The 22,136-nt window shown below is 44.0% G+C and overlaps 1 protein-coding gene across 1 annotated transcript in view; it reads left to right on the forward strand.

Moving 5' to 3' along the window:
• NDFIP2 (Nedd4 family interacting protein 2) overlaps nt 1–22,136 on the forward strand; it is a 254,226-nt gene that overhangs the window by 87,337 nt on the left and 144,753 nt on the right. The window contains exon 3 of the mRNA XM_029603057.1: nt 16,569–16,702. Within this exon, the coding sequence (XP_029458917.1) occupies nt 16,569–16,702 (134 nt within the window). The remainder of the gene's footprint in view (nt 1–16,568; nt 16,703–22,136) is intronic.

Below are 22,136 nucleotides of genomic sequence, written 5' to 3' on the forward strand. Positions count from 1 at the left end.
GAAACAGAGGCTATGAAACAATCTATCTAAGATAACTTGGCCTGGGGTTTACTAGGCCATCTTCATCCCCAGCAGGAGCTGGCTTTTTTTTTTTTTGTCGGGGAAAAAAATGGGTCTGTACAACCTTGTATCGACTATAGAGGGTTGAATACCATTAAAAAAAAAACGATATCCCTTACCCCTCATAATTGAGCTCTTTGATAGACTTAGAGGAGCCCAAATATTTACCAAGTTAGATCTATGAGGAAGTTATAATTTGATTCATATTCAGGAAGGAGATGAATGGAAAATGACCTTTAATATGCACGATGGTTGCTACGAATATTTAATTATGCCATTCGGATTATGCAATACTCCTGCAGTATTTCAAGCCATGATAAATGATATATTTTGGGATCTATTATATTCACATGTCGTCATATACCTAGATGATATTCTCATATTTTCCAAAACAGAAAACCAACACCAGGATCATGTGCGACAAGTCTTCCAGCATCTATGTGAAAATAAATTATATGCCAAGCTAGAAAAATGTGTGTTTCGTCAAAAGGATACATAATTTCTCAAACCAGATTATGAATAGACCTTGAAAAACTTAAGTCTATCTTAGAGTGGCTGCAGCCAGTGGGTCTCAAGGCATTACAACGCTTTTTAGGATTCTTGAATTATTACCGTCAATTCATAAGAACAAACGAACATGCCATACTGGGTCAGACCAAGGGTCCATCAAGCCCAGCATCCTGCCTCCAACAGTGGCCAATCCAGGCCATAAGAACCTGGCAAGTACCCAAAAACTGTCTATTCCATGTTACTGTTGTTAGTAATAGCAGTGGCTATTTTCTATGTCAACTTAATTAATAGCAAGTAATGGACTTCTCCAAGAACTTATCCAATCCTTTTTTAAACACAGCTACCCTAACTGCACTAACCACATCCTCTGGCAACAAACTCCAGTTTGTGCGTTGAGTGAAAAAGAACTTTCTCTGATTAGTTTTAAATTTGCTACATGCTAACTTCACGGAGTGCCTCCTAGTCTTTCTATTATCCGAAAGAGTAAATAACCAATTCACATTTACCCATTCTAGACCTCTCATGATTTTAAACACCTTTACTATATCCCTTTTCAGCCATCTCTTCTCCAAGCTGAAAAGTCCTAACCTCTTTAGTCTTTCTTCATAGGGGAGCTGTTCCATCCCCTTTATCATTTTGGTCGCCCTTCTCTGTACCTTCTCCATTACAACTATATCTTTTTTGAGATGTGGCGACCAGAATTGTACACAGTATTCAAGGTGCGGTCTCACCATGGAGTGATACAGAGGCATTATGACATTTTACGTTTTATTCACCATTCCCTTTCTAATAATTCCCAACATTCTGTTTGCTTTTTTGACTGCCGCACCACACTGAACAGATGATTTCAATGTGTTATCCACTATGATGCCTAGATCTCTTTCTTGGGTGGTAACTCCTAATATGGAACCTAACATTGTATAACTATAGCATGGGTTATTTTTCCTTATATGCATCACCTTGCATTTATCCACAATTTCATCTGCCATTTGGATGCCCAATTTTCTAGTCTCATAAGGTCTTCCTGCAATTTATCACCATCTGCTTGTGATTTAACTACTCTGAACAATTTTGTATCATCTGCAAATTTGATTACCTCACTAGTCGTATTTCTTTCCAGATCATTTATAAATATATTGAACAGTACGTGTCCCAATACAGATCCCTGAGGTTCTCCACTGCCCACTCCCTTCCACTGAGAAAACTGTTCATTTAATCCTACTCTGTTACCTGTCTTTTAGCCAGTTTGTAATCCACTAAAGAATATTGCCACCTATCCCATGACTTTTTACTTTTCCTAGAAGCCTCTCATGAGGAACTTTGTCATACGCCTTCTGAAAATCCAAATACACTACATCTACCGGTTTGCCTTTACCTATATGTTTATTAACTCCTTCAAAAAAGTAAAGCAGATTTGTTGAGGCAAGCCTTACCTTGGGTAGAGCCATGCTGACTTTGTTCCATTAAACCATGTCTTTCTATACGTTCTGTGATTTTGATATTTAGAACACGTTCCACTATTTTTTCTGGCACTGAAGTCAGACTAACTGGTTTGTAGTTTCCCGGATCGCCCCGGAGCCCTTTTTAAATATTGGGGTTACATTAGCCACCCTCCAATCTTCAGGTATAATGGATGATTTTAATGATAGGTTACCAATTTTTACCATTAGGTCTGATATTTCATTTTTGAGTTCGTTTAGAACCCTGGGGTGTATACCATCCAGTGCAGGTGATTTACTACTCTTCAGTTTGTCAATCAGGCCGGGGTATTCCTCCCTACTCGCACCATTTACAACCTTAACCCAAAAAGGGGCTGGTCCAAGCATTCCATTAAGGATTCTTGCTTACATCATCCGGACACCACCAGGCTGTTCATCCTAGAAGTGGATGCCTCTGTGATAGGAGTAGGAGCTATTCTGTTATAACCTGATGCTGCAGGAAAATTAATCACCTTTGCTTATTTCTCGAAGAAAATTTCCCCCACCGAGAAAAGCTATTCTATTGGAGATTGAGAACTTTTGGCTATTAAACTGGCATTAGAGGAATGGAGTCATTTATTGGAAGGGGCCAAACATACCAGGACAATTTACACAGACCACAAAATATGGCATATCTCTCCCATGCACAATGATTAAATCCTAGACAGGCTTGATGGGCTCTGTTTTGGTCTTTTTGACTTTAACCTGTGCTATCGTCCGGCTGAAAATATTATTGGGCGGATGCACTGTCCAGAAGTTTTTATCTTGATGAAATGCCTGAATTACTCCTTTACATATTATAGTCCTGGTCTCAATTGTGGTCGCATCAACTTTCATGATTCCAGTAGGGAAGGCAATGGTTCCTAAACGTTTGCAAGAACGAGTTCTCCGATGGGCCCATGATTCTCATTTGGCAGGATATCCAACTTCTACGAAGGAAGGAACTACTCTCCTGTTATTGGTGGCCACAGTGGGAAAAGGACACCAAAAATATGTGGAATCTTGGCCAACATGTGCAGCCCACAAGAGTTCCGGTCTCGGCCCTGGGGTCTACTTAACCACTGCCTGTACCAGAGAAACCCTGGACCCATATTGCCACTGATTTTATCACAGATTTGCCATTATCGGAAGGGAATAACACAATTTGGGTAATGGTTGACATATTTTAAAAAATGGCTCATTTTATTGCCCTTCCTGGGTTACCATCAGCATCAGAGTTAGCGCAGTTGTTTACACACCATGTTTTCCGAATTCAGTCTTCCTCAGCACATTTTATCTGATAGAGGAGTCCAGTTCACAGCACACTATTGGAAGGGTCTTTGCAAAAAGCTTGGAATTTAACATGATTTCTCTTCAGCATACCATCCGCAAACCAACGGACTGGCGGAACGAACCAGTCACTGAAACCTTTTTACGATGTTACATGAATCAGTGGCAAGGCAATTTGTCTTCATTACTCGTTTGGGCCCAAATATGTCACAATAATCACATTAATCACATTAACCAAGCCACAGGAACATCCCTCTTTTATCTGGTTTTTGGCCGGCATCCTCGAGTACCCTTACCAATGACTACTACCTCATAATGTCCAGCTGTCAGTCTTGTATGCAAGAACTTCTTGAATTATGGCAGAATACTTGGCGGCTTTTGGAACAGGCTGCGGCCCGAGCTAAAAAAATAGATGATAAGCATCAACCGGCACCACGGTTCCAGCAAGGAGAACTTGTATGGTTAAGTACTTGTAATCTACGATTACAGATGCCGTTGTTAAAGTTTGCTCCTAGATTTGTGGGACCATTTCCACTCGAAAGACAGATAGATGTCTCGTATAAACTGATTACCCTCTCTTCGAATCCACAATGTTTTCCAATTTTGTCCTGGTCTACTAGAAGGCCCAAGCAGTCCTCATCTACAATTATTGAGGATGATACACAATATGAAGTTCAAGAGATCTTGGATGTTAGGAGAGGGAGAAAGGGACTGCAATATCTTACCTCCTGGAAAGGATATGGTGTGGAGGAGAACTCTTGGGAGCCCAAAACTAATATTCAAGCTCCTCAACTTATCCATGAAATCCATCAGCGCTTTCCTCGCAAACCTAGACTGAGGAGGCAGAAGGAGGGACCTTGCAAGGGGAGGTACTGTTAGGAATCAAGTGGGACGTTGTTCACCTTCAGCGATCCCTCAGCGCAGCAATGACCGGCGGCTGCAGCTGAGAGGAGCATGACAGGATGTGCACTCTATCTTGGCTCCTCCCCCCATCATGCTGGCTGTCCCTGCTGGAAGTTACCGCGGGAAGCACGGGTACACTGAAGATTTAAACGCCATCCCTGCTGCATTTCTTTGCCTCAGCAACAGGCTATCTTAGTGTGGTTTCGCTATTGGTGCTTCTCCTTGTTCTGCCTTGACTTGGACTGGACTCTGGATTGAATTGTTTGCTTATTGCCCTGATCCTGGTTCGTACTGTAGATTGGATTGTTCGCTGCCTGCCCTGACCCTGGTTTGGACTCTGGATTGGATTGTTCGCTGCCTGCCCTGACCCTGTTTCAGACTCTGGACTGGTTTGTGTGGTCTGCCTCAACTACCGGATGGAATGCTGGATTGGGCCATATCCTGTCTGTCTAGCTGCCTTCGGAGCATAATCCAGTCTCCATTCAGGGTAAGACTGTTAATTTATGTTATTAGATCCACTAAAATTGTAACATGGAGGCTGTATTTATTTCCACTTGGCTTGCTTCCAAACAGAAGAGGATATGACTCAATTTCAGTTAAATGCTGCTATCTTATTCTGCAAGTAATATTACAAGGAGAAGGCCACATTTTGAATAAGCTGTCGGTGGGCATTCTTAAATCTATTTCATTTAGCAAGACTTCAATACTGTTTTTACACAAAGAAGGCAGTATGTGTTAAGTGGTAGTGCCATTAGAAGCAGCTTAACTGTGCTGCTCCAATAATACTGAGGTCCAGTACCAAGTTTAATCAGAACAAATTTAAATTTATTATGGCATATAAAAGTAATCAGGATACCTCGGGGAGACATAAAGTGGGAGCCTCATGTTTTTTTATTAAGGCTCTCCCTGCGTGTCTCAGCGTTTGTCAGTGAGTGCTGACTTTTTTTATAGGTAAAACATACAATGATCCCTAATAGGACTACATAGAGCAATGATGGCTAACCTATGACACGCGTGTCAGAGGTGACACGCCGAGTCGTTTTGGCTGACACGCGCAGCGTTTCAAGGACTATCAGGAATTTTTTTTTTTTTATCGGCTGCGCCGAGCCTTTTCTTTTTCAGCTGCGCCAACCCTTTAAAATGTGTTTTTTAGTTTCCCCCTACCCTCCACCAATGCCCCCGGGCGCAGGGAGGCTCATGCGTCGCAGCGATGAGGCTCAAGACAAAGATCGCGTTCAAACGCGCTGATGCTCCTCCTTCCTGCCTGTGCGGCCCCGGAAGTAAACGTTGCCGGAGCCGCGTGGGCAGGAAGGAGGAAGAGAATCAGCGCGTGCAGAAGAGGAGGAGCCGCCGCGGGTCTCTGCGAATCCCAAGTCACAGCGGCCCAAGAAGAGGAAGAGGCCCGGTAGCAGGGCTGCCGCGGCCCGAGAAGATCAGGGCCGCTGCAGAGCCCAACCTGCGGCGACCCGCGAAGAGGAGGCCCAGAGGTGAGAGAGAGGCTGAGGGCCCGTAGAGTGCGTGTATGAGGTGAGTTGAGAGAGAGGACCTGAATGTTTGCAGAGACAGCATGTGAGAGCCTGTGTGTGTGTGTGTGTGAGAGAGAGAGAGAGTGCCAGTGAGAGCCTGTGTGTATGAATGATTGTATGAGAGAGAGCATGTGCCAGTGAGAGCCTGTGTATATGAATGATTGTATATGAGAGAGCATGTGCCAGTGAGAGCCTGTGTGTATGAATGATTGTATATGAGAGAGCATGTGCCAGTGAGAGCCTGTGTATGAATGATTGTATGAGAGAGCATGTGCCAGTGAGAGCCTGTGTGTATGAATGATTGTATGAGAGAGAGCATGTGCTAGTGAGAGCCTGTGTATATGAATGATTGTATGAGAGCATGTGCCAGTGAGAGCCTGTGTGTATGAATGATTGTATGAGAGCATGTGCCAGTGAGAGCCTGTGTGTATGAATGATTGTATGAGAGAGAGCATGTGCCAGTGAGAGCCTGTGTGTGTGAGAGAGAGAAATGCATGTGAGAATGAGAACCTGACTGTGTGTTTGAGGGAAGAAGATGGAGAAAAAAGAAACAGAAAAAAAGACAATATAAAAGGAATTGGCAAAAAAATAAGAAAGGGAAGGTGAAAAAAAAGCCTGTGACCAACCAATTAGAAAACTAAGATCAGACAGCAAAGGCAAAAAAAAAATTTACTTTTTAGTGATTGGCACATGTAATGTTTGGGAATGTGCAAGAATAGCACTTTCTCTACGGATCTCACAATGTACGAGATCAGCATGGAGAGAGTGGAAGCCCACGGGGCCTGCACAGAGGAGGCAGCAGAATGGACTTCAGTGTCAGTAGCAGCAATCGGCACTTCCGCAATAGCCACACGGCATCAGTGACAGTGGCAGCAGAGGAATGAGAGAGGTTCTGAGGTTGCTGGCAAAAGAAAGCGAGGGGGGGTCTGCCTTTAGTGTGTGAATGAAATGAATGGGACTCTGCCTGGGGGTGTATGTGTGTGAATGCATGGGTGCCTGCCTGGGGGTCTGTGTGTTTGAGAATGAATGTGTGCATGCCTGGGAGATGGGGAGGGAGTGTTGTGAACATGAATGGGAGCCAATAAAAAATCAACTGACAGATGAAGTTTGTAACGCTTGCTTGGACTTGAAGTGTACGAAATACCAACCTTCAATTGAAGATTTAGCCAATGAAATTCAGCAACAAAAAAGTCACTAAGCAGGTAAGGTAAAGAAATATTTGTTTTTGCTTTATTAATAAATACAGTATATATATTAAAATTATAACTTTGTTATTGATTAGAGCTACAAATATCACAAAATTATGGATTTTTCTAGAAGTGACACACCACCCGAGTTATGCTCGTTTTTTTTTATGAATTTTGACACACTGAGCTCAAAAGGTTGGCCATCACTGACATAGAGTATCAGGTACCACATGACCTGGGTCCAAATCAGACAACCTATGTCTAAGATACCCTGGTCCCACCTCCCATATTGAGATCCAATTAGGCCTAGCACATACCCACGTGTCTGATGATAGCTGTCAATTAATCTTGTGATTCTTTGTTCTGTCACTCGTTCCAGTCCTTTGATCAGACTCCTAATCTCATGGGGATCTCCAGTTACACTGGGCCCCGCAGTCGAGACAGTAGTCTGTGAGAACATGGCCTGGTCCATCTGTTCATTGTGACCTCATGACCCTCCATCATATCTGAATAGGTCTGAATTCATTCCAGATGTCTCCCAGAAGCCATTCAAGCTCGGGTCAGTCTGAGTTCCTTGTATGCCAGAAGTTGCAGGTAGGCCGTGACAGCAAAGGATTCTGGATAAGCAAAGTCTGAGCCAAAGTCTTCATATTAGGCTGCCCATATATCATATGTCATGAGTTTGATTGTATAAACATGACTTATCTTGATCTGTTATCTCTACAAGCCAGCACAATACTTATTACTGATGAAGAGGAACATAACATTATCCCATGACAAGCAGGATGCTAGTCCTCACATATGGGTGACGTCACTGACGGAGCCCTATCGTGGGGAAAAACTTCTGTCAAAGTTTCTAGAAACTTTTGACTGGCAGCCTGAGGCTACTGAGCATGCCCAGCATGCCATGATATTCTCTGCCACAGGGGTCTCACTCCAGTCTTCGTTTTTCCGTGCTGCCCTCAGCATCGCGGTGACAGGAGGTGAGTTGTCTCACGATTTTGACTAAAAAAAGTCACTTATTTTTCTCATATTTTCCCCATTCGGGTCTCACTTCACATTTGCCACCGGACGGTGACAAAACTAATAGCGATTTTCGCTTTCTCATCAATTCTTTTTTTCACAGAAATTTTTCATCGATGGCTGTCGATACAAACATGGCTTCTGGCTTCAAAAAATGCCCAGTCTATAACTGGACCATGTCTGTAACAGATCCACATCTTGAATGTGTGATCTGTTTAGGTGAGAAGCATGATGTTTCATCATGCCAACAATGCCAAGAGATTACCCCGAAGGGTCGGAAGCTCCGGCAGGAAAAGATGGCTCATCTTTTCCATCTCCAGCTCATTCTCTCACCATCTACTTCGAAGTCATCTCCAACAGGAGTCACGAAGAAACTCCTGCTTAAAAGCGACACCTCGAAGGATCTAGAGACGCTTCATCGCCAGCCCCGTCGACAGCATCGACCAGGTCAGTCTCGGAACCGAGGCCTAAACATCGGCATAGTCGATCCTTGGCGTCCCCGTCACTTCCCCCCCCCCCCTCCCGGGAGAGCCGACTGCAAAGCAGCATAAACACACCGATGTTCCGCTAACCTCCGTGTCTACGGTGCCATCGTCTACACCATCGACGTTGACACCCACATCAACATCACAAATTACCATCGACTACTCAGGACTTAGCCGTTCTTATCAAGCAAATGGTGATGGAGGCCTTGCAGGCACAAGTTCCGGCGACATCCCCGATGCTGGCAGTCTCGCCGATGCTATCGATAATACCAATGCCGCAAACCATGCCGATGCCATCTTCGACCATGTCATCGGTGCTCTTACCATCTGTGTCGGTGCCTCTCTCCATATCAGAACTTCCATCGATGCCAAGTTCTTCGGAACCACCAAAATCTTCGATTTCTACTCCAGTATCGATGTTTTCATTTCTCTCTACATCGACCGTTCCATCGGTTCCACAACCGATATCCGTGTACACTACGGTACCCACCATACTTCCGGCTAAGAAAGCAACGATGTCGAGACCGAAGTCATCGACTAAGTTAAAACCCTCAATGACTCAACATCTACCAACTTTTTCTGAGCTTCCAAGGTCTGAAGAATCAGCACTGCATAGTATCCTTACCAAGAGATACCAGGAATTACTGGCCTCCCTGCCATCTAACCCAGTAGAAGAGCAGGTAGAGGACATTTCACCTGATGACCCTTTACCAGGACCCTCTGGTGTACCTCCTCCTCATAGGACTACACCTCCTCATCATCAGCCTACAGACTACAATACTTGGTCTGACACTGACTCAGATGTCTCATCTGAGGCATTTATGTCTGATCTGTCACCATCTCATGCCAGGAAACAATCACCTCCAGAGGACTTTTCTTTTCCAATTTTTGTGCAGGAAATGGCAGATTCCATCCCTTTCAAGCTGCAAGCTGAACAGGACGCCAGACAACAAACTTTGGAAGTCCTCCAATTTGTAGACCCCCCTAAACACACAGTTGCAATTCCTATTCATGAAGTCCTCTTGCAACTACAGCAGCATCTCTGGGAGCATCCCTGCACGGTTCCTGCGGTGAATAAAAGGGTAGATACCACTTATCTGGTACAATCCACACCAGGATATCAAAAAAACACAACTGCCACACCACTCAGTGGTTGTAGAATCGGCGCAGAAGAAATCTAGAAGAACAAGGGCCCATTCATCAACACCTCCCGGGAAAGACAACAGATTCCTGGTTCAAATCGGCCGTAAGGTATTTCAAGGGGCAATGCTGAACTCTAGAATTTCAGCATACCACCTATACATGACCCAGTACCAGAGGAACCTCTGGAAACAGAGGAGTTTGTGCCATCACTGCCCACACAATACCAGGAAGCTGCACAAATTGTTATCAACAAGGGGTTAGATGCCGGCAAGCATGAGGTTCGAGCTGCCTATGATGGTTATGAGACGGCTTCACGAGTTGCTGCATCAGGCATTAGTGCCAGGAGGTGGGCCTGGCTCAAGGCCTCAGATCTAAGACCAGAGGTGCAGGATAAACTGGTCGATCTTCCTTGCCTTGGGGATAATTTATTTGGCTCCAAGGTGCAGGATGCAGTTTCACAGTTACTAGAACATACGGAAACTTTGCGACAGTTATCCTCTCTTCCACGCATACTGGCTGCAGGCCCACACGAAGAGAGACCAGGCGGCCTTTCTACAGGCAACGCAGATATTATCCCCCTGCATCTAGACCGAGACCTCCTAGATCCCAGCAAAGACCACAACAGAGGCAACCGAGAACAACTAGGCCCCAACCAGCTCCTCAAACTGGACCTGCTACTGAATTTTGAAAACACATCCAGAGAACAAAGCCTTTACTCAAATCCTCAGTCAGCACTATCAGTAGGAGGCAGACTATCCAACTTTTACAACAATTGGACATCAATAACATCGGACCAATGGGTCCTATCAATAATACACCGAGGATATCAACTCAATTTCATCTCAATTCCCACAGATTTTCCACCGAGTCACTCTCATCTCAGCGAAAATCACATGCTTCAACTACAAATAGAATTATCCACCCTTCTGAGAGCCAGAGCTGTAGAGCTAGTGCCCAGGTCTCAGAAAGGAAGAGGATTCTATTCACGTTATTTCCTCATTCCAAAGAAAACCGGAGGCCTACGTCCCATCCTAGACGTCAGAAATCTCAACAAGTTTCTGAAAAAAGAATAGTTCAGCATGGTTTCTCTAGGCACCATGCTTCCACTTCTGCAAACAGGAGACTGGCTTTGTTCTCTGGACCTTCAAGATGCTTATGCTCACATTCCAATATTCCCTCCTCACTGCAAGTATCTGCGTTTCGTGGTGGGTCATCAATATTTCCAGTACAGCGTACTGCCATTCGGACTTGCCTCTGCTCCCAGAGTATTCACAAAATGCCTAGCAGTAATAGCAGCACATTTATGCAAGCAAAGTGTGCATGTCTTTCCATATCTAGACGACTGGCTCATCAGAAGTCACTCTTAAGAGGGAGCTCTCAACTCTCTGTCGAACCATTTCCCAACTTCACTCCATGGGTTTTCTCATCAATTATCAAAAATCCCACCTTACTCCATCTCACCTATTTCAATTCATCGGTGCAGACTTGGACACTATCCTATCCAGAGCCTTTCTACCCAAGGATCGAGCAGAGACATTATCCCTGTTGGCAAACTCAATTCGTTCAAAGAAACAAGTAACAGCTCATCAGTTTCTTACCTTACTAGGCTACATGGTCTCCAAAGTTCATGTCACTCCTATGGCAAGGCTCGCCATGAGAGTAACCCAATGGACATTGCGCTCACAATGGATCCAAGCCATTCAACCACTACATTCTCCAATTCAAGTAACCCACCAGCTACGCTCTTCTTTACTTTGGTGGGCGAACAAGGACAATCTGCGCAAGGGCCTACCCTTCCAACAACCAGTCCCACAGATAACATTAACTACAGATGCTTCCACCTTGGGTTGGGGAGCTCACATAGACACTCTCCAAACTCAAGGGACTTGGACAGAACTCGAGGCAACATTTCAAATCAATTTTCTGGAGCTTCGAGCTATACGTTATGCGCTGCATGCGTTCAAGGACTGCCTTTCACACAAGACTGTTCTCATCCAAACGGACAACACAGTTGCCATGTGGTACATCAACAAACAGGGAGGTACAGGTTCGTATCTCCTTTGTCAAGAAGCTGCACAGATTTGGGCTTGGGCCCTGAACCACTCAATGTTCCTCCGGGCCACTTATCTAGCAGGCATCCACAACGTAGTGGCAGATCGACTCGGTTGTCAGTTCCAACCACACAAGTGGTCCCTGGATCCCGCAGTAGCGACCAGGATATTCCAACTTTGGGGACAACCGACAATAGACCTCTCTGCGTCACATTTGAATCACAAAGTGGACAACTTCTGTTCTCTACACAAACAGAAGAACCAGCCAGCCAAGGACGCCTTTGCTCGCCCTTGGAACTCAGGCCTTCTCTATGCGTATCCCCCGATACCGCTCATAACCAAAACTGTAGTGAAGTTACAACAGGGCAATGGGACCATGATACTCATAGCCCCAAATTGGCCTCAACAAGTATGGTTTCCCACACTTCTAGACATATCAGTCAGGAACCCCATTCGACTGGGAGTAGCTCCCACTCTCATAACTCAGGATCAGGGTCAGTTGCGCCATCCCAACCTTCAATCCCTATTTCTGACAGCATGGATGTTGAAAGCTTGATTTTACAACCACTCAATCTCTCATCCAATGTTTCTCAAGTACTTCTAGCTTCACGTAAATCTTCCACTCGAAAGAATTACTCTTCTAAATGGAAGAGATTTACCCTGTGGTGCAAGCAAAAGAACATTGATCCTTTCTCCTGCTCCACATCTTCTCTATTAGACTACTTATATCATCTTTCAGAAGCTGGGCTCCAGACTTCTTCTGTTAGAGTCCATCTAAGTGCAATCTCTGCTTACCATAACAAAATGGGAGATGCACCGATCTCAATGCAACCTCTCGTCAGTAGATTTATGAGAGGTTTAACTCACCTTAAACCACCAATTCGGCCTCCGGTCACAGAATGGGACCTGAATGTGGTCTTAACAAGGCTCATGCGTTCTCCTTTCGAACCCATAGATTCCTGTGATCTTAAATTTCTCACATGGAAGACTATCTTCCTCATAGCCATTACATCAGCTAGAAGAGTTAGTGAATTACAAGCACTAGTCACATACGAACCTTATACAAAATTCCTACATGACAGAGTGGTTCTCCGTACACACCCAAAATTCCTTCCAAAAGTTGTCACAGAATTCCACTTGAACCAATCTATAGTCCTAGCCACTTTCTTTCCAAGACCTCATTTTCACCAAGGAGAACAGGCTTTACATACCTTAGACTGTAAGCGTGCATTATTATTGTCAGGCCATGATAGCACAGACCCCTATATTGTTCAATAGATCTAGCTCCAAAAAGCAGATCGAGTAAATGGCCTACTGCATGGGTAAGTTCAGTAACAAGTTGCTGTAGCTTACTTATTGCTATAGTTCAGAGGTGGTCAACTTCAGTCTTCAGGAGCCACAAACAGGCCTGGTTTTCAGGATATCACCAATGAATATGCATGAGAGAGAGTTGCATACAATAAGGGCAGTGCATGCAAATCTCTCTTACATATTCATTGTAGCTATCCTGAAAATCAGGCCTCTTTGTGGCTCTTGAGGACTGGAATTGACCACCCCTGCCATAACTGAAAGTAATGATATGCCACTGTATAAGCGAGAACATCTACGTGCATGTTAAAGTCCTCCAGGACAATAAGTAACACATTCCAAGACTCCCATTAATAATTGGCGCCTGAAGAGCTTCCAAGAAAGTGCCATTGAGACCAGAGAAGAGCAAGACAGACTCTTACCAGTTCCAATGGTATACTGCTAATTTGCAGAACAAGCATTGGCTATTCTTAGGAAAAGTTAAACTGAGTTGCTTCAGTCCCAACCCTAATTTTCAGATAAGCTATACTTCTTCCCCTCATTTTTGCTTAGCTCGATATATTAAGGCAAAACTGGGGAGCAGGTCTATACTCTTGAGTGTAGCCACATTTCACTGAGAAAGACCAAATATGATTCTAAGTGAAAAATCTAATCATGGATGGTCCAACTGTTTATTTTGCATGGAATGAGCATTGAATATTAGACGTGAAATCAATTTAGTAGCACCATAACCTGATGATAGAGAAGATTGTTCCTGTTTACACATTTAAAATAATGCGTTGTCATCCAATTAATATCTCCTCTATATCACTCCTGGCCCCCAATGTGTTCTGGGGTATCCCCTTGCTTCACTCCTAAGCCAGAAACCCAATAAATGGCAAGTTAAATGTATTGCTTAAGTAATACATAAAGTTAAGGATTGCAAAGGACTGATGAGAAATAAACTATTATAGATTTCTGATGATGTTCAGTATTGTCTCTGGTTATGTTTCATTTCTCTGTAGACCAGTTTTTACCATGTTACACAAGTGGGTCTTGTTACTCCATGTGGTGCCAAGTGTAATGAAATTCCACAGGTTTCTGGAAAAGATTAGAAGCCTTTATTTTATTTATTTATCTAAGGATTTATATACCGGAGGTTCCTGTATAATATACATATCACCCCGGTTTACAATGAACAGTAACTATCGCTTCAAGTTAGCGGTTTACAATGAACATAGTTAATCCAAGAAACAGAAAAAATATATATATATAACAATGCTAACAATTAATAAATAACAATTAATAAATGAAAATAAATGCAATAACAATTAATAAATAATTAATAAATAAACAATAAATATCAATGAAAAATGGCAATAAAAAATGACAATAAATAAAATACAATAGCAGTAAAATAACATGAGGGTTAATGAGAAAATAACATGGTTAAATAACAAGGTTATGTGAAATATGCTGGGGTAATCGGAAAATATGTGACTGACTTTCTTCCTGCTCTTAGTTCTACGGGAATGCTTGTTTGAATAACCAAGTCTTAAGTTTCTTTTTGAATGTAGCGTGGCATGGTTCAAGGCGAAGGTCTGGAGGAAGCGAGTTCCAGAGTGAAGGGCCCGCTGTGGATAGAGCGCGTTTCCTCAGCGAGGATTTAGCCGGTTGGGTGATTAGTCTGTTTTGATAAGCGCTTCTGGTCGGTTTCATAGATGTGTGTAGTTGAATTTGGAATGTTAACTTGAGCGGTGCGATGTTGTGCAAAGCTTTATGTATCATCATTAAGGATTTGAATTGGATCCTGAATTTAATCGGGAGCCAGTGGAGATGAAGAAGGATTGGGGTAATATGATCTCTTTTTTTTGGCATTTGAGAGGATTCTTGCTGAGGCATTAAGGACCATCTGAAGTGGTTTTGTGGTGCATGCTGGTAGCCTAGAAGGAGGGAGTTGCAGTAGTCCAGTTTTGGGAGTATGATGGCCTGTAGTACCATGTGGAAGTCTCTGTATAGGAGGAGTGGTTTTAGTTTCTTTAAGGTTTGTAGTTTAAAGAAACATTCTTTTGTAGTGTTGTTAACGAATTTGTTGAGGCTGAATCCACTGTCTAGGATGACTCCCAGGTCTTTTATTTGTTGCGAAAAGGTATCTTGGCTTTGGCTAGCATTAAGAGGTGTGGGTGGGACATAGTTTTCCGGTGCTATAATGAGAATTTCAGTTTTGTTTGTGTTTAGGACTAGGTTGAGGCTGGTGAGAAGATTGTTGATAGCTGACAGACAATTATTCCAGTGTGACATAGCTTTGTGTAGTGAGTCTTCTATAGGGATGAGGATTTGTATGTCATCCGCATATAGAAAGTGAGTTAGCTTGAGGTTGGTGAGTAATTGACAGAGCGGGAGAAAATATATATTGAAAAGAGTTGGGGAGAGGGATGATCCTTGCGGTACTCCCCTTTTGGATTCGATGGCGTGAGACTCTTTGTTATTTATCTTGACCTTGTATGATCTGTTTTCCAAAAATGATTTGAACCAGTTGAATGCTGTTCCTGTAATGCCTATGTCCGTTAGTCGTTGCAGGAGGCACTGGTGGTTTACTGTGTCAAACGCTGATGAGAGATCGAGGAGAGCGAGGAGGCAAGGTTGGCCTTTTTCTAGATTAAAGATAATAGTGTCTGATAGGGTGGCTAATAACGATTCGGTATTCCTAGTCTTACTATTCCTAGTCTTTTCTGTGTAAATGCATTCTGTGTAAATGCATAGGTATTCCTAGTCTTACTTATTCCTAGTCTTTTCTGTGCAAATGCAGGACTTCCCAAGCAATGATGGTCAGATGTAAACAAGTGACCATGTGACCGTGAGGTGTATCAAATGAACGGACACTTTCACTGCTTTCTGGGGTAGATTATTAAACCACCCATAGACTAGGCAAATCCTGCAGGTAGATTTTATTTCCCTATGAAAAGCATCCGCACAGATTTGCAGGCACTTTTTTTTAATGCAAAAATATGTGCTTACCCCAACCTAACCACACCCTGGGAATGCCTCTAAAGATCAAAAGGGTACCTGTGTTGCTAACATACGCAGGTAGTTTAGCCATGTCGAGGTTGGAAAATGCTCAGCCAATTTCCACAGGTAAAACAATGCTTAACTTACAGAAGGAATTGCTTTCATTATTGCCCTGTATATGTACTTATAATCAAATGAATGATCTTGTATAGCAGAGTGTTGCTTGGTGTCAGTATGCAAATAATTGTTTAAAGCTAATATCTCAAAAGACTGGGTACTATTTGCATTTGTTTAAGATGGTGGTTTCCAAACCTGTCCTGGGGGACCCACCAGTTGGATTATCAAGATAGTTGTATTTTTGGTGTGTTGTTTTATAATGTTTTACTATTTGTTGTATTATTTCCATGCTTTGTGAACCTTTGACTGTCTAAGGAAGGTGATATACAAATATAACACACCACAGACATCTGCAGTGAAAATGCATGAGATAAATTTGCATGTTGTGGAGGCTATATGCAGATTTATCTTCTGCATATTCATTGTGGATATGCTGAAAATCCTACTGTCTTGGCAGATTTATGAACCAGTCTAAGAGATTAAGAATCTGTATTAATCTTTTTTCCCCATCCCTTAACAGGAACTGAAACGCATAGTGAATTCTACCCAGTGCCACCTCCATACAGCATAGCTACCTCTCTTCCAACTTATGATGAAGCAGAGAAAGCCAAAGCTGCTGCAATGGCAGCTGCTGCAACAGAAGCAGCACAAAGAGTAAGTACACTTTGTTGTATATTTTGAGATTTGAGATTATCCAAACCTAGTTGAATGGTATTCTTTTTATTCTTGATAATGAGTACAATGGCTTTCCATATGTTAATTGCTACTATATAGTATTTGCTAATATAAAAATAGATTTCAGAGATAGCCGAAGTAAGTATAAAAATGTGAGGTACATATGGTTATGTTGCTATGTTTATAAACACATACATATTTGTATATAAATATACATGAGTGTAAATGGAAGGGTAGGACTGTGTACATCTTTTCAATATTACTGAATCATTGCTTCTGTTGCTTTCCCAATTAACTACTTTTAGTTTATTCAGCATAGTATTTATATCATTTTAATGAGTATTTGTTCCATTTCATTTTTGTAAACACTTATATGTGAATTTTATTGGCTTTGTATAGGTAATTCACCAGTTAAACTTCATTGCATACAGCAGACTTGCAGTAAATGAAATTAACCATATGAGTGGCTATGTGTTGATACCATAGTGTATTATTTTTTTGTTCAAACTTTTTGTAGAAAATATTTGCACTGGAAAACTAATGGTGTAATCTTTTATTCACAGGGCCTAAAGAAATAGCAACAAATTATTTGTCTGTCCACATCTTTTTCTCTCAGTATATATAGATAGATTGATATATTTGCAAATTGAATCAATCTTTTCTGCTATCCCTTCCCTTTCCTCCCAGTCCTTTTCTTCCTACTGTGTAAAGGTAAGACTGTCCTAACTCTCCAGTATGACTTTTGGGATTCTTAAACTGAACATCAGGCTCTATTTTTGTGAAAATATTTTTGTTTTACTTGTATGTATCAGATTCAGACCTTCTCTTTTTAGCCTATCAGCGTTACTGATAATTCACATTGTAAAAATGTGACTTTTGAGTTGTCTTTCTGTATCTGTTCTTTGATCCTAAATTCTTATTTTTCTGGGTTTTTTTTTTTTTAAATATCTGAGTCCTTTTTTAATACCTCATTACTATATAAACATTTACTGTTAAATATTACCATTTACTTTAATGGATTTTGTGATAGGCTACATTTGTTTGGAAGAAACTTTTTCATAGCTCTAGGATTTTTAAGGATTTCATATATAGCTAGATGGTGTTGGAGTGTTCATTTTGTTAACTGAAATATATGCACCTCTTTGGACATCTGTCATATTAATCAAATTCCTGTGCTTTTCTTCTACCTCTTGTTTATCCAGGATGTGGTATATTTGTCTGCTGCTGTTGTTTTTCTTTTTGGGGATGTCCCGTCAGACCACCACCACTATTTTAGTCTTTTTGCCACTTCTTCTGAGTCTTCCTTTGTGTGATATTACCATGAGCCGTTTGTGCCAGCAAGAGAGATGTCAAGCATACCTGACCAGCATGTATAAGCTTAGCATAAAATTTGCTTTCAGGTTTAGTAAAAATATTCAGGGTATTGCCCACAGTCATGCTAGTATCTAGGCCTTACTGAAGTAATCCCAAGGATTGGCCTCTGAGGAGGGTCAGTTCCCTCTTACTACCATCTCAAGTCACTCATTTGGGCTTAAATAGACTAAATCTGCAATTTGAAGCAGCTTGTGTTGAGCCTCAAGCAAATGTATTATTCTCACAGGACAAGCAGGATGGTTGTCCTCACAAATGGGTGACATCGAGGATGGAGCCCACCACGGAAAAACTTCTGTCAAAGTTTAACAGAACTTTGACTGGCCCCTACTGGGCATGCCCAGCAAGGCACTGACCCTGCAGCCAGCAGGGGTCTCCCTTCAGTCTTCTTTTTTCCGCGCAGCAGTTGCCACGCGGTGAAAGGAGCTCTTCTTACCACGTTCCTGACAGGAATTCGGTTTTTCTTTCCGAAGAAAAATTTGCCCCTCAGGGGTCTCCCTTCGACAAATTTTTGTCACCTTCGCGGTCTCCGGTAAGTTTTTTGCCGTTTTTCATCGACTGCCGTCGATTTTGGCCCTCGAGGCCTGTTGGCACTTACCGATCCCGCGGCTAAATTTGGCCCTAGGCCATGGCGACGGGGTTCCGTCGTTGTCCGGACTGTACCCGGACTATGTCAATCACAGACCCCCATAGGGTTTGTGTTTTGTGTTTGGGTAGTGAGCATGATGTCCTGACTTGCACCAAATGTGCCTTAATGACACCTAAGGGTCGCAAAGCCAGGATGGAGAAGATGGGGCTCCTCTTCCATGCACCCACCCCAACGCCATCGATAGCAGCGACGTCATCGGAACCGGCACCGTCGAAGTTGCACCACCATTGTCAACCCTCCGGTGACCGTCCACCATCGATGACTTCTCGGCCGTCGACTCCTGTCCCCTCCCCGGATGGGCGAGGAGACCGAAAGGACAAGGATCGCCATCGACGGCACAAGTCTCGGCCTGTCGAGGATCCACAGTCATCGACCTCTGAACAAGCCGAGCCACCGACTAAGAGGCCTCGATCAGACTTGGCACCGTCCACGTCTCGTTCGCAGGCATCGAGGAAACCCTCACTCTCTCGGGGTGTGGGAGCCGTGATCCCACCGGTTACGGTGGTCCCTCCGGCTCTGCCTCAGCCTCCCTCTCCCGTCGAGCCGGGTATTGTTACCCCTGGTCTCCGGGCAGAAGTGGACCGGCTGGTCCAGGAGGCCATCGAGAAAGCGATGCTAAGGTTCCAACCTCCACCGGCACCGTCTCCGGCACCGACTCCGGCACCGAGGAGGGAACCGTCCACCGAGCCTCTGGTGGAAGCGCTAGCACCGCTACTACACCGCATGGAGGCACTTGTCCATGCCCTTCCATCGATGATTCCAGTAGCATCGACAGCGCCACCGTCTCCGACAGGATTCTCATCGGCAGGAGAAACACCGTTCCTGATTCCCCCTTCCGGGGTGGTCCCATCGGTGCCTTCTCGTATATCTCCACCGATTTATCCTTCGGTTCCATCGATTCCAAGACTGGCACCGATTCCATCGGCAGCACCGAAGCCCTCTATGCCATTCCCAGTACCGCTTGCAGCACCGGTTCCTTCAAGGTTTCCTTCGATGCCTTCGGATCCTCAACCAGGTCCGTCAGGGCTTCAACCCCCAAGTGATCCCTACGATACCTGGGGTGATGATACATCTTCTGACACAGATTTACCATCACCACCTTCTCCTACGGAGAGTAGAAAAAGATCTCCTCCAGAGGATCTCTCCTTTATTAATTTTGTAAAGGAGATGTCAGAAATTGTACCTTTTCAGCTGCAATCTGAGACCGATGACAGACACCAGATGATGGAACTGCTCCAATTTTTGGATGCTCCAAAAATCATCGCTTCCATCCCCATTCACCAGGTGTTTCTGGATCTCTTAAAGAAAAACTGGGAGTCTCCTTCATCTGTGTCACCAGTTAACAAGAAAGCTGACTCCACATACCTCGTCCAGTCAGCACCAGGCTTTCAAAAGCCTCAACTGGATCATCGCTCTGTTGTGGTTGAGTCCGCTCAAAGAAAGGCCAAGCGTCTAAAGCCACACTCTTCCACTCCACCTGTCAAGGACAATAAATTCCTGGATAGTGTGGGACGGAAAGTGTATCATGGAGCTATGTTGATTTCTCGAATAGCTTCATATCAACTTTACATGACTCAATATAACAGAGCCATCCTTAAACAGATGCAAGATTACGCTGACACATTACCGGACCAGTACCAGCCACAGCTTCAAGCCCTTCTTAATAAAGGGTTTGAGGCGGGGAAGCACGAGATCAGAACGGCTTACGATATCTTCGATGCTTCCACAAAAGTTTCAGCTACTGCCATCTCGGCCAGACGTTGGGCCTGGTTAAAGTCATCCAACCTTCGCCCAGAGGTCCAGGATCGTTTAGCGGATTTACCCTGCTTAGGGGACAATTTGTTTGGAGAACAAATTCAGCAAATTGTCGCTGAATTAAAAGATCACCACGAGACGTTGAAACAACTTTCCTCTGTTCCGTCTGAGGTTTCCTCCAAACAACCACTTAAGAAGGACTCTAAAAAGTCGTTCTTTCGGCCACGTCGCTACTATCCTCCATCGGCCAGGCCTCGTCCAGCTCGATCCTCTACCAGACCTCAGCCACGTCAGCCTAGGAAACAAAGGCCTACTGTAGCCCCTCCTCCTGGGCCTGCGGCTGGCCTTTGACTCCCCTGTAGGGAGCACATGCCAAGCCCCTCTTCCAGACATCCCTGTAGGAGGTCGACTGTACCATTTTTTACAAGCTTGGTTGCAGATCACCTCAGATCAGTGGGTGCTAGCAATTATCGCACAGGGTTACCACCTCAACTTCATAACTCTTCCGACAGACTCCCCGCCTCTTCAAGCGTGGAGTCTAACCACCCATTTGGCTCAATTACAACAAGAAGTATCTCTTCTGCAATCAAATGCTATAGAACCCGTCCCTCCCTCTCAACGAGGGAAGGGATTCTATTCCAGATACTTCCTAATACCAAAGAAATCAGGGGGACTACGTCCCATTTTGGACCTTCGAGCCCTCAACAAATACCTTCAAAAAGAGAAGTTCAAAATGGTAACCCTTGGCGCGCTGCTCCCTCTGCTACAAAGGGGGGATTGGCTGTGTTCTCTCGACCTCAAGGACGCTTATACTCACATTGCGATTGCACGATCCCATCGCAAGTATCTGCGATTTCTGGTAGGCCGCGACCATTATCAATACCGGGTATTGCCTTTCGGTCTGGCATCTGCTCCACGAGTCTTTACCAAATGTCTCGTAGTGGTAGCAGCATTCCTACGGAAGGAAGGTGTCCACGTCTACCCCTACCTGGACGATTGGCTAATCAGGGCCTCCACCCAACAGATTGCCCAATCCTCCCTAAAATTGACAATTCAAACACTCCTTTCCTTAGGGTTTCTTGTCAATTACGAGAAATCTTGCTTAGTCCCATCTCAAACCTTATCCTTCATTGGGGCAGACTTGGACACCTTACAGGCAAAGGCTTACCTTCCTCATCAGAGGGTTCACACCCTAATATCCCTAGCTCGCCAGCTCCAGTCTCAAAACACTGCCACGGCTCGCCAATTCCTCATTCTCCTAGGTCACATGGCATCCTCGGTCCAAGTCACTCCCATGACCCGACTAGCCATGAGTGTAACACAATGGACTCTACGACACCAATGGATTCAAGCTTTTCAGCCTCTGTCCTCCATAGTCACTGTTACACAAGCGATGCGCCTGTCTTTAACCTGGTGGACGACTCAGGTCAACCTCCTTCAGGGCTTACCTTTTCTCCCACTGGATCCGCAAGTAATCCTAACCACCGACGCTTCTCACATCGGTTGGGGAGCACATGTGGACGACTTCCAAACCCAAGGGTTATGGTCAAAAGAGGAAGCCGAACACCAGATAAATTTCCTGGAACTTCGAGCAATCCGCTATGCGCTCCGAACTTTCAAAGATCATCTATTCCATCA

Source organism: Rhinatrema bivittatum, chromosome 5, assembly GCF_901001135.1.
Source record: "Rhinatrema bivittatum chromosome 5, aRhiBiv1.1, whole genome shotgun sequence".
In the NCBI taxonomy this organism is placed as follows: domain Eukaryota; kingdom Metazoa; phylum Chordata; class Amphibia; order Gymnophiona; family Rhinatrematidae; genus Rhinatrema; species Rhinatrema bivittatum.